This window comes from Cyanistes caeruleus, chromosome 3 (genome assembly GCF_971803275.1).
Source record: "Cyanistes caeruleus chromosome 3, bCyaCae1.hap1.1, whole genome shotgun sequence".
NCBI classification, from domain to species: domain Eukaryota; kingdom Metazoa; phylum Chordata; class Aves; order Passeriformes; family Paridae; genus Cyanistes; species Cyanistes caeruleus.
Genome location: NC_141703.1, coordinates 110453127 through 110477567, shown reverse-complemented (window position 1 = coordinate 110477567; position 24441 = coordinate 110453127). Strand labels below are relative to the sequence as shown.

Below are 24441 nucleotides of genomic sequence, written 5' to 3'. Positions count from 1 at the left end.
AAAATTAGAAAGGTTTTTGGGAGGGAAAAAACACATGATGTAAAGGGAAGATTTTGAGCAAAATGAAGTCATGCAATAATTCAACACTGGTAATGTATGCTGGCAGGATTTAATGAAAACAAGGATCTCATTTGTGGTCTGCAGACAGTTCCATAAAGTGATACGCCGAGCTTGGGAGGAATGTCTGGTGGACATCAACCTCATTATTCCACTCTTAAATCCAGAGAATTCCTGTTCATCTCAAATGTATCAACATCAGGAAAAGCCATGTAGATCTGAGAAGGGTGTTTTGGGTTTTAGTTTGTTGTTTTTTTTTTAAAACAAAAGCTAGGAGAGAGAAAATAGGTTATGTACAGAGAAACACTTTTATTAGTGTGCCAGACTGCTCTGAGTGATTGTGACATCTCCTTCATGAAACATGTTAGTAGCAGAAGAAATTAATAGGTCAGAATATTAATTCATCTCCTCTGTCTTCCAAGGAGGCAAAGAGCAGCCAAGATTTTGTCTGATGCTCTCCCTGAAAAAGCATCTTTGTGTTTGTGAGTGCATTATGAGAGATTACCTAAGGTGATGTGAAAGTACACGGGTTTCAACTTGGAGATGATCTGTAAATGAGAGGAAGAAGCTTTTCTTTTGAAGCATCTGAAAAGATGCGAAATATCTGGGTAAACTTAATAGCAGGAGGGTTCTGCTGTCATTTTTTTATTAAGGGAATGCTGTCTCTGAGTAGGTGAGAAAGAAACTTACCTTTAGTCAGAGTGGCATTTGCATTTTGTGTGTATATCAGTGTATACTGAATGCAGATGCCTAATCTACAGTAGGAAGAAAACTTTTCATTTTGGGAATCTTACTGAGATGTGCTTACCTGTGATTTACAGTCAGGAGCCGTAGGGCTACAGCATCATCTTAATTCCTTCTCCAAATCCTGGTGGAATTTCACCAAACTGCTAATAATTGGGGTTTTTTTATTTGAGGAGCTTTCAGTTCATCTCTTCACTGAGTTCAGAAATAAGGGCTTGTGCATTTTTCAGTAGCAAAGTTAAATGTTTAAGACTGGTAAAGGAGGGTATTCAAAGAGATTATGAATTAGTTGAAATACTTGCTCACATGATATGTTAGCACAAAGTTATTTTTTTTCATGTAATGGTACACAATGCAGGAACTGATGTCTGTCATTAACATTACCTAATGTTTTCCTTGACAATGTTTTTCCTTTTAAGTTGCTTGTAGCATAAAGGTTTTTATTAAAATGTTCTCTGCTGGATTGTGTTTAAGGATTGTTCTAAGAACTGGGGTTGAGGGTAGGGAGTTGGTTCTCTTCATTCCAAAGATGAAGCCTCAAGAAAATTTGAATTTAGTGAATTTCCTGGGACACGTGGTTTTGGACTTCTGACATTTAAAATGGAACAGCAGGCATTACCTTGCAAATAAACATGTACCTGTTGTCCCCTTTCTAAAATGTGTTCTGCATTTGCATGGCCCATTGGGCACATTCAGTGAAGAACTGTTCAGTGTGGTGGCTGTGATTTGGGATGATTCCACCTGCCAAGAGTACATTCCACTTGCTCACAGCCCTCAGGATGGGGTGTGCCTTGCCAGGTGGTCCTGTGGCAATGAATGCTGCTGTGGTAGATCATTGTTCAGCTGAAAAATAATACACAGGCATGGAAATCTTGTAGTTTTTCAGCTGGAAGAGCTGAAATGCTGTGTGCTGTTTCTGAATGCTTGAGTTCAAAAACCTGTATATGAGGGAGGTGAAATAGTCATTATGGTTCTGTCTTCAGCTTTTTGGGACTTGTTTTTTTCAGTTACAATATCTGCAGAGTGTGTGCTACAGTTTGGAAAATATGTTTTTCTGTCCTTCTAAGTTAAAGCTGTCTTGTGTTTAAATTGAATGTGTTGGCTCTTGAGAGGATTTGAATAATGCAAATACTCAGTGTTACAGAATATTTTTGTCTTTCAGTTCTGAAAACAAGGGGAGTGAAGCCATAAATTCAAAGAGCAGCCAAAAGGAAAGCACAACTCAGCCTACACTTTTGAAGGTAAGATTTTTATTGACTAATATTTAGTTCAGGTAAAACCTCTGCTTGTGACTATTTGTTAGAGTTCTGATGTTGAATGCATTCCTGTACTGCAGTGTGGCACCTGATTGCCATATTCTGGCTTAGGATCTACTATGCCAGGGTTTTAATGTACATGCCAAATACAGGAAGACTGTTTGTGCTTCACATTCTTAAAACAAAGTCCACGTATTTAATTAAAGGAAAAAATTGGGGCTTCAGTGGTAATTCCACGTGCAGTTGGCCAGTGAAGAGGACAGCTAATATTTTTATCAAACCATGTTTTCAGGCATTGCTCTAAAGCACCATTTCTGTATAATTTATGAATATCTAACCAGCAAGTCTTTGCTTGCCTGAAGGTCTGCTGGTTGCCAGCCAGAGCGCTGTAAGATCTTTCTGCTGAAATTTGTCTGTACGTCGGGTGCTCCTCACCAGTTACTCGTGTTAATCATGCTTGTCTTGTCCTGTAAGTGTTGTGCTGCAGGAAAAGGACATGTTCCTCTGTGATCAGGGCTTTCTCCTCTGGCACTAGGCACACCTCTGAAGTTGTGCTTAGATTCAGCCAAATACCATAAATAATTGTGTACAGGACAGGTGATAACAGCTGTCTTTGCTGCTGTCATATCTTGCCCTGCATAGAGCTGTTTTAGTGATCCTGTCACTAAGCAATTTTGCTTGAATTTTTGTTCCTTTTCAGAGTTGTTTCAGTTCAGTGCAGATAATATGATGGCTGTTTCCCCAGAAGGGGCTTGGCTAGTCTGCCAGATTTATTTGTAGGCTTCTTAACACACTTAATCTTAGATTTCTATTGCATGTTGCATTCTTTGAGCCCTCATGGTGTATGGAGAAGGAAGTGCTCCCTTCTGCAGAGCCCACAGTCCCTGTGTAGTTGCATCCTCAGTATATAGGGACCTTTTTTTTGTGCTTCACCAAAATTTGAGACTTTTCAGGTGCTCTGCAAAGACCCTAGCAGGGTTATTTGCTCAATAAAATTATGTTTTGACTGTGGTTGTTCTGCAGCAAGGTGGAAAACAATGTTTGTTCAGAAGCTGGGTGGATTTAGGCCAGCTCTGTCAGTTCAGAGCTCCTGGAAAATGCCACTGCATGGCTTCCTCTTACCATAAATCATTGATTTTATGCCTTGAGATGCAGGCAGAAAGCTTTCTGATAAGCCAGAGAGGATTCTATCTACTATAATAGAAGAAAATTTTCTCAGTTTTTAAAAAAATCTCATTTTTCTGTGTCAGATCAGTGAAAGATTCCAAACCAGATTTTCCTTTGGAGAAGGGTTTGGGCTGAGGAAGGGGAAGTATTCAGCATATGTGCACAGCACTTCAGCACTAGGAATTGCTTAAAGGAAGTATGAATAGGGCTAGGTCTCAAGGAAAACGCAGGATGTATAGGTGGAGCAAAGCAAGCACAGCAAGTTTAAGTTACCTAAGAGTATTTCTTTCTTGCCAAAAAAATAAAATCTGATTAATTTTTTTTTAATTTGCAAAAGCCACAATTCAGAATCTTTCCTGCTGAATCTGTTTTAATAGTCTTGCTCAGAACCCATGTTTTTATAATACTGTACTAAAAGATGGTACCAAAATTAGTGCTGTAAAGTTTTTTTCCAAATATCTGATCTCCTCTTTGTCTTTCCATAACTTTTAATTTAATTATATTGTTATAGACCTATGTTAAAAACCCTAAAACCATGACATTGTCTTTGAAATAATACCAGGTGCTTTAGGAAGAAGGTGTAGTTTTCATATTACTAAAATGTGTTGCCTCTTCAGCTGTACTGAGAGCTTCCTGTCTAACTCACTTTCCTTTTTCCTAAGCTGACCAATAACCTTGTGATACACTAGAACAGTTTCATATGTGTTGTAGTGAGTGCTTTTAGCAGTCTAATTTTTTTATCTTGTGTGCACAGAAATTACAACTAGATAGTGAAAACTTATTCAGAGGAAGTAGAGAAAGTATTGGTTTTCTGATGCTCACCCTCTGATGCTCTGTTTTCTCCTCTCACTGCTGTCTCCAATACAAACTTGAAATTTGGTAACACCGCACTGGCCAAAATAAACTGTCCTCTGCAAAGATCACCAGGCTGCACCAGAGCAGTTGGAGAGAACTGACACTGTCTTAATTGTGGTCCTGGGATAATCTTAATTTCCAGCCTAAATGATTCTGTGAAAGGTATGATTTGTGTTACTAGAGGATGCTTCAGATTTTCTCATCCAATCATCAAAGTTACTGTAGGCTGACAAAAAGTAATGTTGTGGAAAGTGTATTTTGTGAACTATGTCTGAATCTATATGTGGATCAGTTTTGGGCAGGTTTCCAAGCATGCCCATGTCTCTGAGCTGTGCTTCTACCTCAGCATTTCAGGTGGATGGTGACTAGAAGTGAAACCATGTAGTGTCTGTTAGCTGTCACCAAGTTAATGAGCCATCATATTTCTGATAGACTTCCATGCTGTGATTTTGTATATTCATTGGCCATCTCAGCAGGAGGCCAGGGCCAAAATAGCAGAGGAGCTGTAAGTCTCTGATTTAGCAGCAAAGGTCGAATGTCTAAATTATAACTGACTGGGTGAGTGGAGCTGGGAATTGTGCTGAGCTATGGTAGTTCTTTGACTCTTCTGAGCGCTTTAGACACCACTTCTGTACTTTACTCCTGATATTTTTTTTCCCTACAATGAAATATTTATTTCATAAAGAGAGGAAAAGATATTTTGATACGCATCTTTTGAAAATATTAAGCCTAATTTTTCTGCGTGCCAGGGGGACTTTATCAGTCATCGCTTGATCACTTTCAAGAAAATATTACTGAAATGTACTTGCTGTGTCTGTTAATTGATTGCAGAAGCAGCACAGCCCCTCCCCACCCCCATATTTATTTACAGATTTTGTTTTGCTTCTGTTTCTTTGAATTAGAGCTGTAAAGGGTGTCCTTGCTGGGTAAACGCTCCGTTTGAGCAGCGTGATTGTTGAACAGATGGCTGTGTGGATGTAAACAGCTCTTCAACTTCATGTTCAGTGTACTAAGTATCTGCACTACACAGTGTCCAGTACACGTTAGTATATCATTAACCTCACTTTTAGCGCTACAGGGACTTTGTTTTCAAAGGGAATATTGCAACAGTGCTCCCTGAAAAAGTGTGTTTCATGATCCCCAGAGAGCCTTCCTGTAGCAGTGTGTGGAGAAAATAGCACATTCTTCCATAACCCATTAGGAAAGAATTCTTAAGCATTTCAGCACAGGAACCACCATGTGGGCTCTGTCAGGCAAACCCAGAAGTTCCAGAAAGTAAGTGCAAATTTGATATACCAAATGTATAATTTAGATTACAGTATTTCAGTAGCACCAAGTCTTCTATCATTTGGCCCATAGGCTCAAGCCTGAGTTTAGCCTGAGACAGTCTCAACCTTCATAGCAAACTCAGGGGCAGAAAGTACAGCAGAGATTATCAAGTCTGTTGCTGTGCCCCAAGGTGAGATCTCTGTATCTATGTCATACCTGATAAAAGTTTGTCTGACTTGTTCTCAAAGACCTCCAGGGATGGAGATCTCTTAAGATCTCTCCAACCTCATCAGACAACTGTTCTACCAATTTCATAGACCCTATAATTAAAAAGCCTTTTTGCTAACATGCCATCTAAAGCTTCTGTGCTGCAAATTAAACCTGTAGCTAATTGTCCTCTGACAAGTACTCCTGTACACTGTGAACATGGAGAAGAGATTATTTTGTAGCTCTGCTTTCTCACATGAATTTCATTTCAAGGCAACATAAAGATTGCTGTATTTAAGCAGGAGACATGGTATTAAATTTTGATGGCAAGGACTGCAATTATGTGATAAGATGGAGCCAGCTTCTTTTTGGAGTTGCAACGGGTACAAGTTGGAACATGGGAAATCCAACCTATATGAGTTCCCTTTTTTTTTTTTTCCCCACCCTTTACTATAAAAATGGTCATGTATTGGAACAGTTTGCCCAAGAAAGTTGCAGAATCTTTATGCTTGGAAATACTCAAAACAAAGCTGGATGAACCAGAGCTGCTTTGTGCAGGAGCACAGACTGCATGACCTCCCCAGCCACATTCCTTTCAGCCTAATTTGTGCTGTAATTCTCTGTCACAAAATTTTTCATCCAGTGTGCCAATTTACAAAAGATTTTTTTACAAGTCCCATGAACTTGATGAATATAAGTTGCTGTTCTTACTGAATGTCTCTTATTCTGACTATAGTTTTAAGTTTTACAAAAAAGTTGGAAATCAAAATTAAACCTCGAGTTTTAGTTAACTACATACTGCTTTCCATATAGCATGGGGTGGGGATTTATATTGTCATGGGTTTGTTTTATATTGATTTCTTTTCAAAAATCTCATCACTTTAAATTTCATCACAAATTATCTAAGTAATGTCTTCTCAGGCTGTGAATTCCTGCTAAATTCCTGACTTATTAATTAGAAATCAGAGAGAGAATTGCTTTGTCTTTTGGGAGTCAAGGGAGATGGACTACTGCTGCCAACCATGAATTTTTGAAAAACCTGAGGGTTACTTTTGAAAACTGTTGCTGTTGCTGCCCACAGCAACAAATCAAAGATAAAACAAGAATGGTTCTGGAGTTTGTACAATCGGTATTTCTCTTGTGAAAGCTGAAAGCAGATCTTTTTCTCTTCAGCCATGATGTGGACTTTTGCTGAAATGGAATTTTATAGGTGGTACCTTTTGGTTTCCCAGGACACTTAGTTAAATTGATGGTTGGTGTTAACAGCTGTATGTGTTGAGGAAGATGTTTCAAGATCATCCCATTTAAAGTTCTGGTAAATTCCCTTGTCATACTGAAGACTTTTAGAAATCTATGCTTCCCTCTTTACTACTTCTTAAAAAATGGGGTCATGAGCTGGGAACTTTGTTTCAGAATGGGTGGGGAAAAAGAAAAAAAGATTAAACCTTGGTCTGTTTAGCTCAGAAAAGCAGCAGGCAGATGAAGCAGAAGTGTGATGCCAGATGCTATAATCTGCCAATTGAGTGTAAGTGCAGGTGGAAATCACACTGTCTCATCCTATTCCTAGTGTACTGTCACCTTCTCCACTGAAAAGGTAAATTTCACCTTCTTTTTTTCCCCAAGCTTCAAGAAATTGTCAAATAAAAGAGAACAGAAGTTGTTTTGTTTGTGAAAACATATTAATTAAAAGGCAATGAAAGTGTAGTACTGGAAGACTTTGGGGAAAAGAACAGAAGACAGACAATTTAATTCTGTTCTCTGCCTCCACAGTAGCCCTTGTAGTAATGAGGTGATTGTTGCATGCTCAGAAGTGAATACCAGTTTTTAATCTTTGATCAGAGCTTTAAAATAATTTAATTAGAAAATTCAGAAGGGAAAATTTTGCAATTTTGAAAATGGTGTGAAGAGAAACTTTTAAATTAAGAAGTTCATTTTGTCATTCTAGAGACTTTCACGGAGTTTAAAATGCCCTGTGAATGTGACCTAGCAAAAACTTGATTTCAAATTGTATCATTTTTTCAACCTTTTCATTTGAGATGGTCACCTTTACTACTTTATCTGCTGTTCTTGTCAGGGAATTCATCTCTGCATACTTCCTCAGATTTTAGGAGAATACTGTAGAGTTTCAGAGAACATTTGTTTCATCTTTTCTTTCCTCATCTGACAAATTAAATACACATTAATGACTCCTTGCTGTTTCAAGAATTCAGATGGGTAAACAAATTTTTAAAGTCCCAGTGGTGAACTTTGAACAGATGCAGTTGTCTTTCCAAATGTTAAATAGTCATTGACTTTAAACAGGTTTATTTTTAAAAATGCAAAACTGATACAGTTTGACTAAAAGTCCTTTCCTGTTGTTTAACTTTTACTCCTGATTATGAAGATGCCATGATTTCATTAGTTTTCTAGCTACTCTTGTCTTCCGGGGTTGCCATGACCTGATTTTTTTCATGTCAAACCAACCAGAGAAATGCGGATGTGGAAGGAAAACTTCACAGTATTAAAAAGCCAAAATATTCAGGTTAATTGGGTATTCAACTATGAGTTCATCTTTAACTTAAATTCCCCCAAAACCTCAAGTCACTCTTTGTTTCTTTTTGCAGAGTTTTTGCTTTTTCTCATTAGTTAAAAGGTACTTTTTAGTAAAGACTAAATAGTTTTTTACAATGGTGGACCTCCCTTACATCTTCTATACCACCATTCTGATTACTGGCTTACATAGGAAAAACCCACTTTAACCATGTATTTTTTTAATCCATTTGTCTCATGAACAGCAGTGGACTTCTAGGGGTTCATATTGTGTATTTCACTGTCTGATAGTACTTTTGCTTAAATTTTTCTTAATGCCATTCTGGTTTCCTTAGGTAAGTCTTGTTCCTAACCTATGTCTCAGTATGTCCAATAGTTTTTCATTAGATTTCCATAAGTATTGCCTGTTAGTTGCAAAAGCCTAAAAGATTTTCCTCACAGTACTTGAAAAAACAAAAGCTTATTTCACATGTGGATTTAAGGCACCTCTGTGTGTCCCACTCACTAAAATAAAAGTGGGAGATTGCACCAAATATGCTTTAACCTCCCAGAGAAAGAAAATCTGTTGAAAAACCTGCATTTAATGACTCACTGTGGGGATGAACTAGCCTGCCACCAGCCCTAGCTATATCACTGTGGCTTTTGCGTAGCACGCAGAATTTGTATACTGTGTCGGCGTTCAGACTGCATGAGATGCTCATAATTGTTAAATGAAATGCAGCCATCTCAGCTGTGTTGGAAGGTCAAAGCTAAGGCTAGGAATAAAATTAATTTTCCTGTAGTATAGGTGGCAGTGCCTAAATGTGCTACTTTGTGCACCCAACACTTCAGCCCAAAGCTGTTAAATGATTTCTAAATGCCAGCAAACAGAAATTCAGGAGCAGCGCCGTGACCCTTTCCCAGATGAGTAAATCGGGATGCTGGGCTTAAATGACTTGTTGGAAGTCTCTGGGGTTGAATTAGTGATGATCCTAAATCAGGGATGGCAGGCCATATTCTGCCACAGGTACAGGAGAGATGAGGTGGTGGAAGAGTGTCCGTGCAGGAGGCAGGATGTTCTCCCAGAGCCGCGGGACAGGCGGCCTGAGAGGTCCCTGCGCGGCTGTCTGGAGTTTCTGCTTCGTAATGAGCATTCATTCATGGCGAGGGAAATCCAAAATGTCTGGCAGTTGTGGCTGGAAGCGAATGCTTTGTTCAGGGAGATCTGTGTTTTAATGCTGTTAATGTTTTCATTTCGCTCATTAGGGCAATAAAAGAGGTTGTATTTTTGGCAGACGGATGTAGGCCTTGCTGAGGGAGAACCTCCGGCAATTCAAACTTCAGCCACCCAGCTGCCGAGCTAGCGTGGTTCACGAGGGTGGCTTTTCCCTGCTGGTGCAGAAGGTGAGGAAAACTGAGGCAAACCCAGAGAAGCACTCCCTCCTCAGGGTGCTGTTGTGCCACCTCGGGGGATTGTTCACACTGGTGGCGAGCCCTGCGCCCGCCTGCCGAGGTGCAATTAGGGCGGGTGTCTGTGCCGCGGCCAGGAGTGGATTACAGCCTGGAAAACACACCTCGGCTGCTGCTGAATAAATCAGCTGAGATAAGAATCCTGCCTGAGACATGGCATTGTGGGCTTGTCTCCTGAGCCCCAGCTGCCAGGCTTCTGTGCAGCAAAGTGGGAGCACAGTGCCCAGACACAGCGTCATTTATCGCTGCCGTCTCCTCCGTCACCCGATTGAAGTCATAATCTCATTTCACACTCTGCCACAGTGGCCTCGTTGCATGTGAGGGCACAGCTCCATAGGATAATTCAGGTTGAAGGGACCCCAGAATGTCATCCAGTCCAGCCTCAGTTCAGCTACAAGGTCAGGCCAGGTTACCCAGGGCTTGCCCAGCAAAACTCAGAGTAACGAGTTGTCAGAGGACTAAAAGCTAATTAAAGCTTCATGAAGCATGTCACAAGCACGAAAGCTCACAGAGAGTGGGAAAGGGGAGGCAAGGGGAAGACCTATGACAGTTCATTACAAGAGGAGTGGAAAGATAGCACTAGAGCAGGAAAATTTTTATCCTTGCATCAGCAAGGATCTCAAAGGCGATCTGGCAGGTAGGTAGGTTTCCATCCAGAAACTACTGTGTTCTTGGTGAGCCTGAGAAACTATTCAGACTGCTGTGGCACTGTCAGATGACTTTTTAAATTTATTTTTCTTCAACTGATGACGTGAAATGTAGGTAAAACAAGAGTCACTGGTATTCCTGCAGTTTTGTAAATATCAAACTGCTCAAGCTTAATTGTGACACAGCATCAAATGCTCTAGGTCAAGGTCATCTAGAGGCCCTGGCTGTTGAAAACTGGTGGGGGACGTACCATGGAAAGGATTACTTTCTATATACCCTGCACCCTTTTTGTTTTTTCCTGGGCATTCACTGGGGGCTTCTGTCAGACTGGGACAGAGGCATGGGGAATGGTAAGTGAAAGTTCCTGTGGTGCTGGCTTGTGGAATTGCCACCGTGCTGTGCGTTCATCAGGCACTTGTGCCTGAAGGCTCCTGCTGTTCTAGAGGCTTGCTGGCTTTCGTAAAGTCAAGTCATGTGCTTTCGTCTCAGCAATTTGAATATGGCACCATCTTAAAACACAAACTTCAAAATCTCTGCAGCAGGAACAGTGCTGTTTGTAAAATGACTGAACAGTGCTTCAGACTTTGAATTGAGATTTTGTGTGCAAATGATGAAATACCAATAGCTCAAGCTGTCTGTTATGGCAAAGTGGAGCAGGAGGGAGAATATATGGAGAGTAGAATTGATTATATTGAAGGGAAGAAAGAAGGATTTGCATAGTTTCTGTGTTAGGACTTAATATACACATATGTCTTCAAATAAACACAGTGTAAATGTTCTCTGTGGCTTTTTTTCATGCAAGACGCTATTTATGGTTAAAGGTATGGAAGGACCCTTTCATATTAAAACTTCCTGTTCTTTTGATTTACCAAAAGTTAAGTAAAGAAAGGAAGATTAAAGAGGAAGGAAAGTCTAAATAGATTTCTGTTTCTGGAAGCAGAGACTACAAAACAGCTTTTCAAGCAGGGCATAAATTATGCTCACAAATAAGCAGCACAGTCTTTACAAGTGTTATGTCTCAGAGCTGCTGGGAGAAGACTTTCACATGTAGAGATTTAACTATGTGTCATGTCTCAGTTCCTAATAGGAGAAAAAAACAAACAAACCCTCCACTGGTTTCTGAATACAAATGGTTTTATAAAATGGGCAAAACCCCACCAAACAAAACAACAACAACCAAAAACACTTGCAAGACTAAACTGTTGTCAAGTTTTTAATGCAACAATTTCCTTTATAGTTAATATATTTAGTTGTTAACATCATAGATATTTTAATGATTAATATAAATGTTTATGGCTTAAAAGGGTTGTGCAGAGAGAAGAATTAAGAGGTGTGTGCATTTCCTGCACTGAGGTACTCTTTTAGATTAGACAAATCTGTGTGAATGGTACAAATCACAAAACTACAGAGAAATGCTCTCCTTCACTTAAAGTTGAATTAAAATCTGGTGGTGAAGAATGCTGAGGTGTTAGTCAAAGTGAGGGAAGAAAATATGACAGTAGAACTTTGAAGCTGACATGATGAATCATTCACTCATCAAATTTTGGAAATAATTTTATTTTATTGTTTCTGTTTCATATTTCCTTATGTGAAGTACTCAGTTCCTGTGAGATAAAGTTAATTATTTAAGAGATTAATTCCAGGCTCGTGTGTTACTTGTCTAATATTGAAGACAGCAGCCAGAGTTGCAGATGTCCTGTGGAACATCTGCAAGCTTCACAGTTGGCATCTTCATTTCCAGGGGTGGATTTGGGTAGAGTTGATGTGTAAAGTGGTAAATCCCCGATCCCATGGGGGTGACTACACCCCTTTGTGATGCATCAGCTGTTGATCAGCGCAGTACGTGGGGAGCAGGTGGAGTTTGTCACAGGTGGGATGAAAAAAGGCCAGAGTTTGACTTAGCCCACTTTTAAAAATTTACTCAGAAGTTCCGCGTGGCTGTACAAGTGTCTTGCCTGTACAAAAAAAAATGGAGGTTATGTGGATTTCTGAAGGACAAATTAGTGCTGTTCAATTTCTACCCTCACTTAAACAATTCCATTTTCAACACACGCATCTTTTAATATTAAAAAATTGCATCTGCTCTGTATTTAAAGGGTGAAAAGGCATTGTTTGAAGTTTAAAGACCACTGCTCCAGTATCACTAAATACATATCTTGAAAGTTCTTAAGAAAGTGCTGTTCCCCAAGGATGAAGCTGAGTTCATTAAAACACTTCTTAACATGATCCTAGATGGTCTATTAACAAATAAGCCTGCTGGCTTGTTTAAGATTACTTCAAGTGGAGATAGGATTGGTCACCTAGTGGAAACAGTAGCTTTCTGTGTAGATTGGATGGGTAGGTGTTGCCCAATTTGAAACAATTACTCTTATCCAAATGTATTGTTGACACAACTAAAATTTGCATAGGCGTTTTTGTTCGTGTTCTTTCCCACTCCTGTTAAGCAGGATAGATTTCATCTGAGAAAAGCTTGGGTAACTTTAATCTATGTTAATAAACTGGGTTGAATCAGGAATTGAAATTACAAGGGTTGTACTGTAAAGATAAAATAGGCAGCAATAGCCTATGGCACTCACTACAAAGGGTGGGGATGGCAGGGAGGTGCTTCCCAGAAAACTTTAGTCCAGGGGAAAAAAAAAACATTTGCAGATTGTGAAGCTGAAAATGTGGTGCTTGTGAAGCCTTTCAATGAAGTTCCATCATCCTTTTGGGCAGATGGTCTTGACAGAAGTAACATGAGCTTGGACAGCAGTCCTTGGATCTCTGAGAGGAGCTGACACGGGGGAAATTCAAGGGCATAAATTGGTGAGGAACAGAGCTTGCCTTGCCTCTGGGTGCAGATGCTCAGCTGAGTTGAGGGAAGAAGTGAACATGTGGCTGGAATGAGGTGAAGCCCTGCCTTGGTGCTGCTTCATTTCAGTTCAGTGATAGGGCCCATGGGCAGCTCAGAAGGTCAGAGGTGCAGGGGCAGTGCTCTGTAGGACTTTGCAGTGTGGAAAGCCAGGCAGTTTGAGTGCTGGAGACGACAAATCCATTTGGAAACAGCTGTGCAGATGAAGGAGAGCTGGCCAGAGCGTTCAGCATCAGGTTGCTGATAGGATAATAGGTAGGATTGACCTCTGGGATGTCAGGTGAGTTTATCCCAATTCCATTCTCGATTCTCCTCAGTTTTTCTGAGTGTGTTTGTGTTTGGCTGTGGTGTTCCTGCCTAGATTGGCAAGCTGAGCACTGTTCTCTCAAGCACATGGAGGTTTGTTTGTGAAGCTGTGCTTTCTGAGTGGATTAGTCTGAAGTGTGAAATAACTGTTCCTTCCTTCTTCCCCATGTTTTTTTATGGCAGTTGAAGCAATTGTTGCCATCTGTCCTGTATTTTTTCCCACTGCGGCTGTTTTGGAAATATTCTAGCCTGTCTTAGTCCTTTTTACTTTTTGTGGAATGGGGACCTCTTTGGTACAAAAGGAGAAGACAGCAAACAGTGGGGTTTAACCTTTTTAAATGAGAGATCTCCTGGAAGGAATACAATGCATAGGTGCAAATTAAAATCAAGGAATTTGGAAATGTGTGAAAATGACAAGAGCCATCATCTTTGTGTGCTTTTTGTATTTATCTTAGGCTTGTCAAAATGAAGAGAAGAATCATTCCACAGAAGAACTTAGCAAGTCTGAAATCCAGGAGGAGCTGAAAAAGGCTAATAGCCTTCCTAGTTTGACTCCTGGAATCAAAACATCAGATAAAGACAAGCAACCCCGAGAAGGCTTTTTTCATTTCCTTGGAAGCTTGTTTAATATTGCATCAAAATCTTCTTTGGTGGAATCTAAACCCTCTACCTTCCAGGATGAACCCAACAGATGTGAAAAGGATTTACAGAGCACAAATACCTTTCCAAAGGACATGCAGCCAAAGCACCCAAAAATTGAAGAGCCTACATCTAGAAAAAAAGAGGATTCTGTAAATAAAGATGATGCCATCTTAAATAATATTGGGAAAGATAACACAAGGGATATTCAAGGAGGCTGGAACCAATCCTCAGATACAGGAAAGTAAGTATTATAATTTATTATTAAATATATTGATGTTTGTGTGTGCATGTACAGAACTATGCTGACCGAGTTCTGCTGACTGTATGAGAAATGTCTGTCATTTCTAAGGATGTTTGGAGTGTTCCTGACATGACTTTGTGCAAAACACCAGTAGCAACTGCCCTAAATAAATCGGAAGGGGAAAAATCAACTGCAACAAAATAAAACTTTAAAGAAGTCGTTTAGAAGTCTCCTGAATAGATGTGGTGTTTACAAATATATTAAGAAAAAAAAGAAGTGTAAAAAGAGCTTATTTCCCTCCATATTATGGCCTATATAAAGGCTTGAATGTTTGTCCTTTATATATCTCAGCAGTTCAGTAATTTACTTCTTCAAGTAAGATTTTCCCACTTCTAAATTATCTTTCCTTGTTTATTTGACTGTATGATTTTTTTATTTTTTTTTAACCCTAGTTCTTTGGGGTTTTCCTGTGATGTAAAGAAGGTTATGTAAAGCACTCAATTTAAATTAACCCAAACATGGAACGTTCTTTATCGTCCTGTAGTATTTTTAAAAGAAGATTTTAAAAAAAAGTTGTGGCAAAGGCACCCTTGTGTGTTTGAGAGTAGAAAAGTTAAAGCACTGGCTGTGGTCAACACTGTGTTGTGTAAAATGTTACAAAACATTTTATGACTGTCAGAAACATAGATACTAGTTTTTCCAAAATAATTTGTAGCTGTTACATTGAAAATTTGGCTATATGTGGGTCAGCGTAGCATAGATTTGGAGTTAGGTGTGGATGTATACCTGTCCAGTTTTTGATGGGTGTGTGGAACGTGTGTAGAACATGGACTTGTTTGTGGGCAGTGGATCTGAACTCAGGCTTTCAGTATAGCCCAGAATATTTATTTCAGATTTAAGCAGAAATGGTGATTGGGAGTAACCAATACGTCTATCACAGTGCTCCTGCTTGCAATGTAGAATGGGAGGATGGACTCACAAAAAACATCTCTTTTTTCTTTTAAATTTAATTTGAATTGTGCTCAGTCTGTTTATTGGTGGCATGTGAAGACTCTCATCCCCATGTAGGAGGTCAGAGACAGCCAAAATAGCTGCTTATATGTTTATAATATGGAAATTTAATTTCTGTACTGGGGATGTCTCAAACACTCTGATCATTATCATGCCAATGCCAATCAGTATTGGCAGAATAATGGTCTGAAGCTTTATGTTATAAATGCAGTGGCTGATCAGGGTGTGAACAGGTGATGTGATACCTATTTGGGCAAAGTTAAAACTGTATTTCCACCTTCAGAAGACAGTAATTAATAGTAATAATGGTTGTGTTCTTGTGAGCGCTCTGGTTTACCCAGACGTGGTCGACTGGTTTTTATCCCAGATTCTTATCATGGTATCACCCATCTGACTGTGCTTTTTCCAAACTGCAGCTCAGCAGCACCACTGCTTTGATCAATGCAGAAGAAGAGTTCTCCTTGCCTTAGTTGTTCCCTGGAGAGCCCAGGAGTGAGGTTTTTATTCGGTCTTGTTCCTGAGCAAACTGTGTTCCCTAAAACCTGTTGGACAGACTGGGTTGCTGCATCAGTCTCTCACTGCTCTTTGCTGTTTCTGTAGTATGTCCTTCACTGTGTATGCACAATTTACAGAGTAAGATGGATCTCATTCCCCTTTTTCTTGTGAATTCTGCATAAAAATGTAGATTAATAAAATAAGGCATTCATCACAGTCTGCAGAGTTTGGAAAGTGTGGGTCTTAATTCACTGAAGTGACCTTTTTGCTCTGTGCAAGAATTTTTCATTTTTCTTTTGTTTTCCTGAAATCAAAGTTACAGTTGGAATTTTCAATTGGCCATCCTTTGACACTGTCCTGTTCTGTTAGATAATCTTTACAAACCAGTGTAGATTTTTTTTCAGTATAGTTCATGTTTCTCATGGCTAGGCAAGCATGAAAGAATGTGTGTTGCTAGTTTGGAGCTAAGGCTGGATTGGCCTATATACAGAATGAAAAATATGGAAAATAACTTTTTTAAATGGAAGAAAAGTTGTATTTTTTTTTGTCATTGTATCTGTTGTAAATTAGGGCCAACATTAAACCAGTCTGTGTCACATTCTCAAAAGTACAGTTCTTCCCTTTTTGGCTTGGAATACTAACAAGTTAGACAATCTCTGTGTAACTTTAATTATGTTTTTCTCTGCCTGACCACACAATGTGAACTGCTCTTCTGAAGCAATTAGAAAAGAAAAATAGGAATGACTGCAGGGAAGCAGAGGCTTGCATTGTTTACCTTTCTAAAAAGTTTGAAATAACTGGGGTTTTTTTTGCTTTTATGGAAGTGGTTATGCTGGATATGTTCTCTTTTAGTTTATAAAAGTTTAAAGGATGTAGAGTAGTTTATTCTCTCCAGTACTAGCTGGGTTTTTTACTAAATATTAACTAGCTGGTATTCAATTAGCACAGCTAAACAGTAAAAGTGCTCTTGGTTGCTGCCAGTTGGCTAAAGAGTCTTCTTGGGAGTGGATGCTGCAAGCACATGAGGAATGATGGAGAGAAGGGGTAAAGACATAGCACAAAGCAACAAGAAGCTGTGGAAACCATGAAGAGCAAAGATGATGTGAACCTAAAAGTGACAGAGTCCTAAAAGCTAGTGAGCCATTTAAAGCCAAAGGTATTGATTCCATCAATTGTTGCTTTAAACTGCAATTTTAGCATTTCCTGTAGAGGCAGGATGTAGCAGAGAGCTTTACAAACCCTTGTGACCACTGCATTATTAATCTTACAACAGTTTCCTTTGTCACGAGGAAGATGTAAATGAATTTATTAATTCTAAACTACACACCAGTCTGTGGTTGGTGAGGAGGTTGCAGTGATAAGTGAAAGAGGGATGGTTGCTAGATTGCATAATCCCCATTAGAGTTGTATAAGAAAAAAAGCCTAAACCAAACAACCTTTCAGATTTTAAAAACCTACCAAATGGTCTCAGATGTCTCTACTCAGAGAACCTCATTCTCCTCATATCCTTAAAGCAATATTTGGTGAAATACAAGGATATCAGAGTGCTCTGACCTGTAAACTGAGGTTAATTTTGCCCTCAGTGGGAGGTCTGGCACTTGGTAAAGACTCAAGTTTCCAGGCCTTGAGCCAAGGAAATGGAATTCGTGAGCTCAGTCTGTGGAGTGTTTTTGAGGGACAAAATGTGTAGGTCACATTTATTCCTCCATCACCCTGGCTGGTTGGCTCAGAGGTAATTTGTACCTCAAAGACTCTTGCTCCTTTAATCCCAACAGTGGCAAGTGGTAAAGGAGGAGCACAAAAGACAAAACTGTGTTAAATTTGGCAAATTCTCTAGACAACAATTACTGTGGACAATAATTGCAGCACAGAAGATGGGTGAGGAGAGTTGGGCTGCCTCCAGTTATTTCATCCCTTAGTCTTCCGTTTCTCTCGCGTGGTTGAAGGTTTCTTTGCCTTGAAGAAGTGAAGGGGAGCAAGCAATTGCAAGGCAGGTTATTTGCTACTTTGTGTAAAAAAACCCTCTTAGGTAAGATGGTAGCTTCTGCCTATTCTGGGTAGAATAGTCCCCTGGCAGACTGGTAGGTATAAAAGTGAAAACTTCATGCTTACTCTTGGCCTTTGCACTCCTTAATGATGGTAAAAGCCAACCTTTAACTGATGAAATAAGCCCTAAAAATAAAACCATGGAACTGTGGGGGTGCACTTCACCTCATTTCTCATTGCTAAAAGGCTACATGACAGAGATGATGATTTCATAAAGTAGGTGACAAATATATATAACCCAGATTTGCCCCATTAGCTTTCTTTCCTAGTGTAAAATTCTTTCTCTTTCATATATATTGCCTGTCACTAAAAAGCAATTATTTGGCTTCAAAATTGAGAATGGACTTCCTGCAGTGAATACCTGCCATCTTCTCAGGAATCCCAGTGGTGGTAATGGGTGGTACCTTGTGCAGGTGACTGAAGACAAAACTTTGGTGTTTTATTTTCCCTCTGCCCCAAAGTCTGATGACCCAGATCTTTTCTATTAACTGCTTGCCATTTGTCTACCTTCCAGTAGATTTTTATTTTTTTTTGTAATATCCAGTAACAATAAGTGGATGTGGCTAATAGTGATGTGCAGAACAATAGTGCCTGTGAAACTGCACAGCTTGTTCTGGAGGTCAGCAAGGAGGAGCTTTATTGCATTGCTGAACATGACTGAAGAGGCAAAAATTGAAATTGTACCTATTCTGAATGTTTTGATTAAATAATCCTGATTAAGACTCTAATACTCCAACTGCAAGGATTTTTGAACTGTAGGTAAAAGAGGGGAGGGAGTGATTTCAAAAGCAGATGCTCAAAACATGCATTTACATTTCACACCCTACTAAGAGCCAGGAACTAGGAATCATTTGGGGAGAGCATTGCAAGCAATTTCATTCAAAAGGGGAGGTAGCCCTGAGTAGAAAGGCATTTCTGTCCATTTGCACTTCTGTTATGTAATACATTCCTGGCTTTTGTGAGGGAATGGGGTATTTTAATTAATTTTTAAGTCAACTAAACCTGTTGCTGTACATCTAATTGATGTATATTGGTATTAGCAATTAGTATTTCCCACCTTGCTACTGTCAGCAAAGCCTGCCCTTTTATTTTGATAGAAATACATCTGATAAAATCCTTCAGGTTTACATAATTCTGGTTAATAGGTTTGTTTCAGAGCTTGTAATTCTCCTTTGTGTTGCTTGTCAGAGGCAAGCTTGTGGTGATAACAAAACACAGCCCTTAATTTGTTTGATGGATTGTTGTGTATTGCAGTTTTGATTTCAGTCTGTAGCAGCAACATTCATTTTTCCCTATAGATGCCTTTGGCAGAAAATCAAGAGTAAATGAACAGAAATGCATCACTTGATTCAAGCAGTAATCTCATCAGGTAACTCCTGAGGAGGAGTGGGGAAGCTGCTGCTCTTGGTTTGTTGGTGTTGGTTTGTTGATCTTTTGATGGCTTTCTGACCATGGAAATGCAGTGTTGTTCAGTTGCTGGTGCTCAGGTGGACAGGGAGTCATTGCTGACAGTGACTTGCTGCCACTTGAGAGGGGAATAAACTACCTGGGCAGCTCCACCCTTGCAGGTCAACCAAATACCACCCAAAATTAGAAGGCTGTCCCAGGGAAGGAGCAGGATCATCCTGCCCCTGATTTCCTGGCTGAACTGTGGAGGATGGTCGCTCTCAGGGCTGTGCTGTGGGAGAAATGCAGGCCCCAAAGCATTTCTCTACCTGCCAGAGAGGGGTGCCTACCCAGAGATGGGATGTGGTCCAAAGGAAAAGTTCTTGTTGGTGCCAAAGCAAAGATCTTTGTGTTTCTGAAGAACAAAACTATATTTTAAGAGTAATTCTTAACAGATGTGTGATGCAAAATGGAGCTAAATAAGTTGTTTTTTCCACTGAATTTTTGGTTTTTAGCAGGGTTGTTCAGCTGTGCAATGTATTCAACTGAGTCAAACCCTTTGCTTTCCCTACCACACCTGAAGCTACACTCTTGCTTGAGGAGGGTAAAGGGATGCCCTGGCTTTGATTCTTCGTTACATCTCAGAAGAGGCCAAGAGGAGTGGTTTTCTTCAGCCTTAAGATAAGAAACTGAGGGGAGCCCTCACTGCTGTGACCAGCTCTTGCACACCAGTGAGCAGCAGCAGCAGCTCTGCTTGTCCTTGCTCCCTGAGAGGGGCAAGTCCCAGGCACCTGGACTCTGCCACCCGAGTGTGACAGAGGAAAAGGCAGGGGCAGCAGGTGAGCATAGTTCCCACAGGTATGGGGTAGGAGGGCTGGCTGCTGCCAGGTACTGGGAAAACAGGGCAGGGAAGAGCTAGGAGTGATCTCAAGCCCTTTGAGCTGGTCTTGGTCTAGCAGCTTCTGGTGTTTTGGGTCAGCCTTGATGTGTGCTGTCTTCCTTCAGACTCAAAGAATAGGTTTTCCCAGATGTGGGAGATAATCAAGAAGTACTATCCTAAAGGGCAAGGGGAAGGAAAAACATTCCATCCAAGGTCACAGGGACTGTGTTTGCTTTTATTAAAATTGTCGTTGGCTCTTAATTGCCCTTGTGGAACATTAGCTTTGAAATTTCCTGCAGAATCAACTGTGTGTAAATCACTTTGTTCAATCAAACTTTTGACCTTTTCAAACATACATTGTGACGTCCCAGGACATTAAATATTTCAGACTGCAGATTTAAATCATGAAGCTATCCCCTCTGGCTAAAAACTTTTCTTTCATCTAAGTTGTGTATGGCAACTATTCAGTTAGCCCACAGTGTCTTTTTTCCAGCTAGTCTTTTGTTTTTCCCATTTATTATCTTACCATGAGCATAGGAACCAGCTGGCTGACTAAGCTGGATTCCACTGGGTGTTTCAATGTGACTTTAAGACGTTTGCTTCTAGATGAAGTACCTTAACATATTTTTTTAAAAAGCTATCAGTTAACTATACAGTGGAATAAAAGCTAAGTGGAAAAAAATTTAAATAAACAACAGTGTAATTTTAAGATGGTCAGGGAGAGGTAGCCAAGTACCAAATCTAGATCAGTGATTTTCAGCCTGCAGCCTGCAGATCCCTCTGGTAGCTCCCTCTGTGGGGTCTATGAGAAGAGATCAAGGGAATTTTTCATGCATGGATATGCTTGTAAAAGCAGCAGACTGCTGGACTGGGGAGAAAAATACCTGGAAGAGTGAGATATGAGGGGAGAGTTCACCATGGCATGTTTTGGGAGAGGCAAGCTGGGCAGCAGTGCCCTGCTGTGCAGATGAACTGTGCTGCTGGGGACCTGAGATGCTCTATCTGCCTGCATGGTCTTCCTGCACCTTTTAGGAAATGTGTAGGGCTCTCTCCTTTCTGCATTATTGTATGGCACAAACAGGGTTGGAAGGATTGCCATCTCAATGGAGAACACTTGAAAAAATGCAAACAATGTGTTCTTTATGGGTGCACTGGAATGAGGCATTTAAGGTAGCAGGTTTCCTCCTGCTTCTGGCCTTCCAAATCAACAACTCTGTTTTATAACCACTGCCACTTTGGGCAAGTTACACAAGATGTCTGTCATATAAAATGTCAGAACATGTTCCCCTCTCCTCCTTGAGTTAGTCCCCCTTTAACTTTTTATATCTTTTTCACAATAGAAGAAATATCTACAAGCACCTACTTTTGACAAATTTAGTGTAACTCATGTTGACATACTCTCTTGTTGCTGTCAAAGTCTTTTGTGAAACTGATTTAAGGCTTTACAGGGAATTGAATAGCTTCCTGTGAGGACAGGAAAGACGGAATCTTCTACAATTTAAATATGTGACAGAATACACACTGGGTTCTTTGTATAGTAAGGCTTTCATCTGCATCCTCACATGAGCTGAAAAAAAAAATTTTGGGAAGAGTTTTTAAGGTAAGTTTCAAAATTATATATTATTTTGGTGATCAGAAATGAAACAAGTCTCTAGTGACGCTTCCAGAAGATTTTTTTTTTTGTGGCATAGCCTGCTTCTTTATTTGTTTCATAAGACTTACAGCTGAGTTGCTGATGCTGCATAGGAACATGGGTTTTCATTTTTTAAATGTCTTGTTGTTGCATGGGAGCATTCAGAGTGAACATGCTTCTGTGTGGTCTGAGAGGAAATGCATTAGGACTAAAAGGTCTGCTGGTAAATTTTTTTATAGTTATATATGTTATAATTTTTATAATTTGCTGAGCAGCAAATTCTTTACCAAAGGGCAGAGACCCTGAAGTTGCCCTGTCTGTGGAGGAAAGGTTGGTTCTGGTTGAGAGCAGAGCTCACTGACAGAAGTCTTGGTAGAGTGAAGCCTGCAGGAGAGCAGAGCTGCGTTTTGGGAGACGCTGGCACAGGCTGGGGCTCTGCAGCTGAAGTGGGGCTGGAGCCAGTGCTCCTCAGGATTGGGTTTGTGCACAGTTCTCCAAAGGGCAAATGGCCTGCAGTCTTGCTGACTTCAAATTGATCAATTGGAGCATAAAATTCTCTCAGAAGACAAGCAGAGAGCAAAAAGGAATTGGGAGAAATCACAAAGGCAAAAAAAGCTTCTGAGTACTTTTTTTTTTTTTTGTCTGACCATCCATAATAAATATTGGTTTGGGGGGATATGTAGTTCCAATCAGTGTAGATACAGACCCCAATCATGCTGGATTCACCTTGTCATCCTTCTGTAAAATTTATCTATTCATCCCATATCTGGATGCTTTGGGTTTCAGAATTTCTGAGTTCACATGAAAAATTCAAAGGTAAAGTTGGGCATGGGAGACAACTGGAAAAAAGCGTTCCACGTTTCTTCTGGAATACTGGTTCTCACCACGTGTTTGTCCATAAATCTGAATTCTCCCCACTGCATATCACACAAAAACAGATAAAAAACACATACAAAATAAATTAAATAAATCAGACAAAAAGATATAAAAGACACTCAGTAAAAGCTAATTCTTGTCAAGCTGTTTATTCAGTCAGGCCTTGGTTTTGGTGAAAGTGAGTGTTTGGCATCCTACAGTATCATTTATATGCTCACTTCAAACGTATCATTACAGTTGATCTGTTCAAGAATCCATAAAAACTCTCTTTTATTTTTGAGAAATGGTGTCAATATGTGTACTGCTTTTTTTAAAAAGAAATTTCATCTGGATTCAGGGCACTTGTAAGACAACTTTTATTTTTGAGGTTGCCAAAGTAGAGAGGAGCTGGTGGAGTTTGTAAAAGCTTAATAGTGATTATTTAAAGCAGGAAAGGTTACTCAGTGAGGTTAATTCTGAATAAGAGCATATCATCAGGTCTTACATTCTTAAGACTTATTTTTAGTATGACTGTGACTGATGCTGAGTAAATACACTGTGCTGCAGAACTCAACAGATCCTTCTCCTCACATTTTTAGGATCTCTGGAGTTTTAGAAAATATTAGAATAAAATTTTCTGTGGAAAATGACGAGGGTTTTTTGTTGGGTTTTTGTTTTTTTACTACCCTTTTTCTCCACTGTGTTTTGGTTTTTATCACTCAGCAATGTTTATGTTTCTTCGGAGGGTTGTGAATCCTCAAGTCAGCTGTTTTAACAAATGGAGTGTGTGATGTTTAGCAGCTACCACTGCTGGTATCTCTGGAAATCAAACTAGTGCTATGGAAGACTAAATGCAGGCATCTAACTTGGCAAGCTGGGAGATGTGCTATTTATACAGGACTTTCCTATTTCCCCTGTGACTTAATATACCTGGCCAACAAACCCTACATTGAGATTTCGCTCCATCAGAGATGACAGTGGATTTAATCCCAATACAAACTGAATTTTCAAGTTCTTGCAAAGTTTAACTTCCCATATTAATGTATTTTGGCATTAGCCTAAAAGTACCTGACAATATAAAACATGCATCTAAATGACTGTTTATATCTCTTCTTTAATGTTTATGAATATGAATAATTTCACGTTTAGTTCATTTGTATTCTGTGTGTATTCTTTACTTGTGATTTTAAATAGCATCAAGTTCTCTCTTCAAAATAAAATTAATACTGAAATAGGAATCTTGGCCTCTAAAATCTTGACAGAAAAGAGATTCTATTTTTAGACTGGTGAATCCACTCCATTTTAATATTCTTATGTATCTTTTGAGAGAATATATTCTCCATGCAGATGATATTTGAAGGTATAGTTACTCAATAATACTCAAATGTTTCACTTTCCTTAGTAAATTTATTATTTCTCACTTAAATTATTTGTTGTCAGCTCTAGAGCTGTAACAACTTCTAAACAAATTGAACGAATGGGGGAAGATGCAAAGAGCTTTTAGAAGCTATTAACCTATTTTTGTATATTGCAATGCTTTTATATTAGAAATCAAAATCTTAGCCAACACCTTTTTTTGTTGTTACCTTTACCCAAAAGAGTCTCCTGAAGTGAGTATGACAATTTTCCAGACAGCTGAATGGCTGATTCCAGCATTCCCTATGTTAGCAGATAAAAGGCAGACCTTGAAAGAGTTTCTTCTTCGTTTAAGTGGAGGCTGAGGCAGAAGGGAGGTTAAGTCTAGTCTGATCATCTACTTTGTCTTAAAGTGAAGAACTGAGAAACTGACAGTGACTGATTTTTGCAAGAATTCTTTAACAGGCAGAAAAATAGGGGGAAAAGAGAGAGGCATTTGAAAGAAAGGTATTTGTGATGTCTCCTAGTTTTAAGAAAGGACAAAAACTGCTTCTTCGG

The 24441-nt window shown here is 39.6% G+C and overlaps 1 protein-coding gene across 2 annotated transcripts in view; it reads left to right on the top strand.

The window, feature by feature from the left end:
• CRYBG3 (crystallin beta-gamma domain containing 3) overlaps positions 1 to 24441 on the top strand; it is an 83263-nt gene that overhangs the window by 13992 nt on the left and 44830 nt on the right. For both annotated transcript variants that reach the window (XR_015285421.1, XM_086884163.1), the window contains exons 2-3: positions 1964 to 2042; positions 13794 to 14221. Coding sequence is in view for 1 of the 2 variants with exons in the window: in XM_086884163.1 (XP_086740289.1) it covers positions 1964 to 2042; positions 13794 to 14221 (507 nt within the window). In the remaining variant the exon portion in view is untranslated. The remainder of the gene's footprint in view (positions 1 to 1963; positions 2043 to 13793; positions 14222 to 24441) is intronic.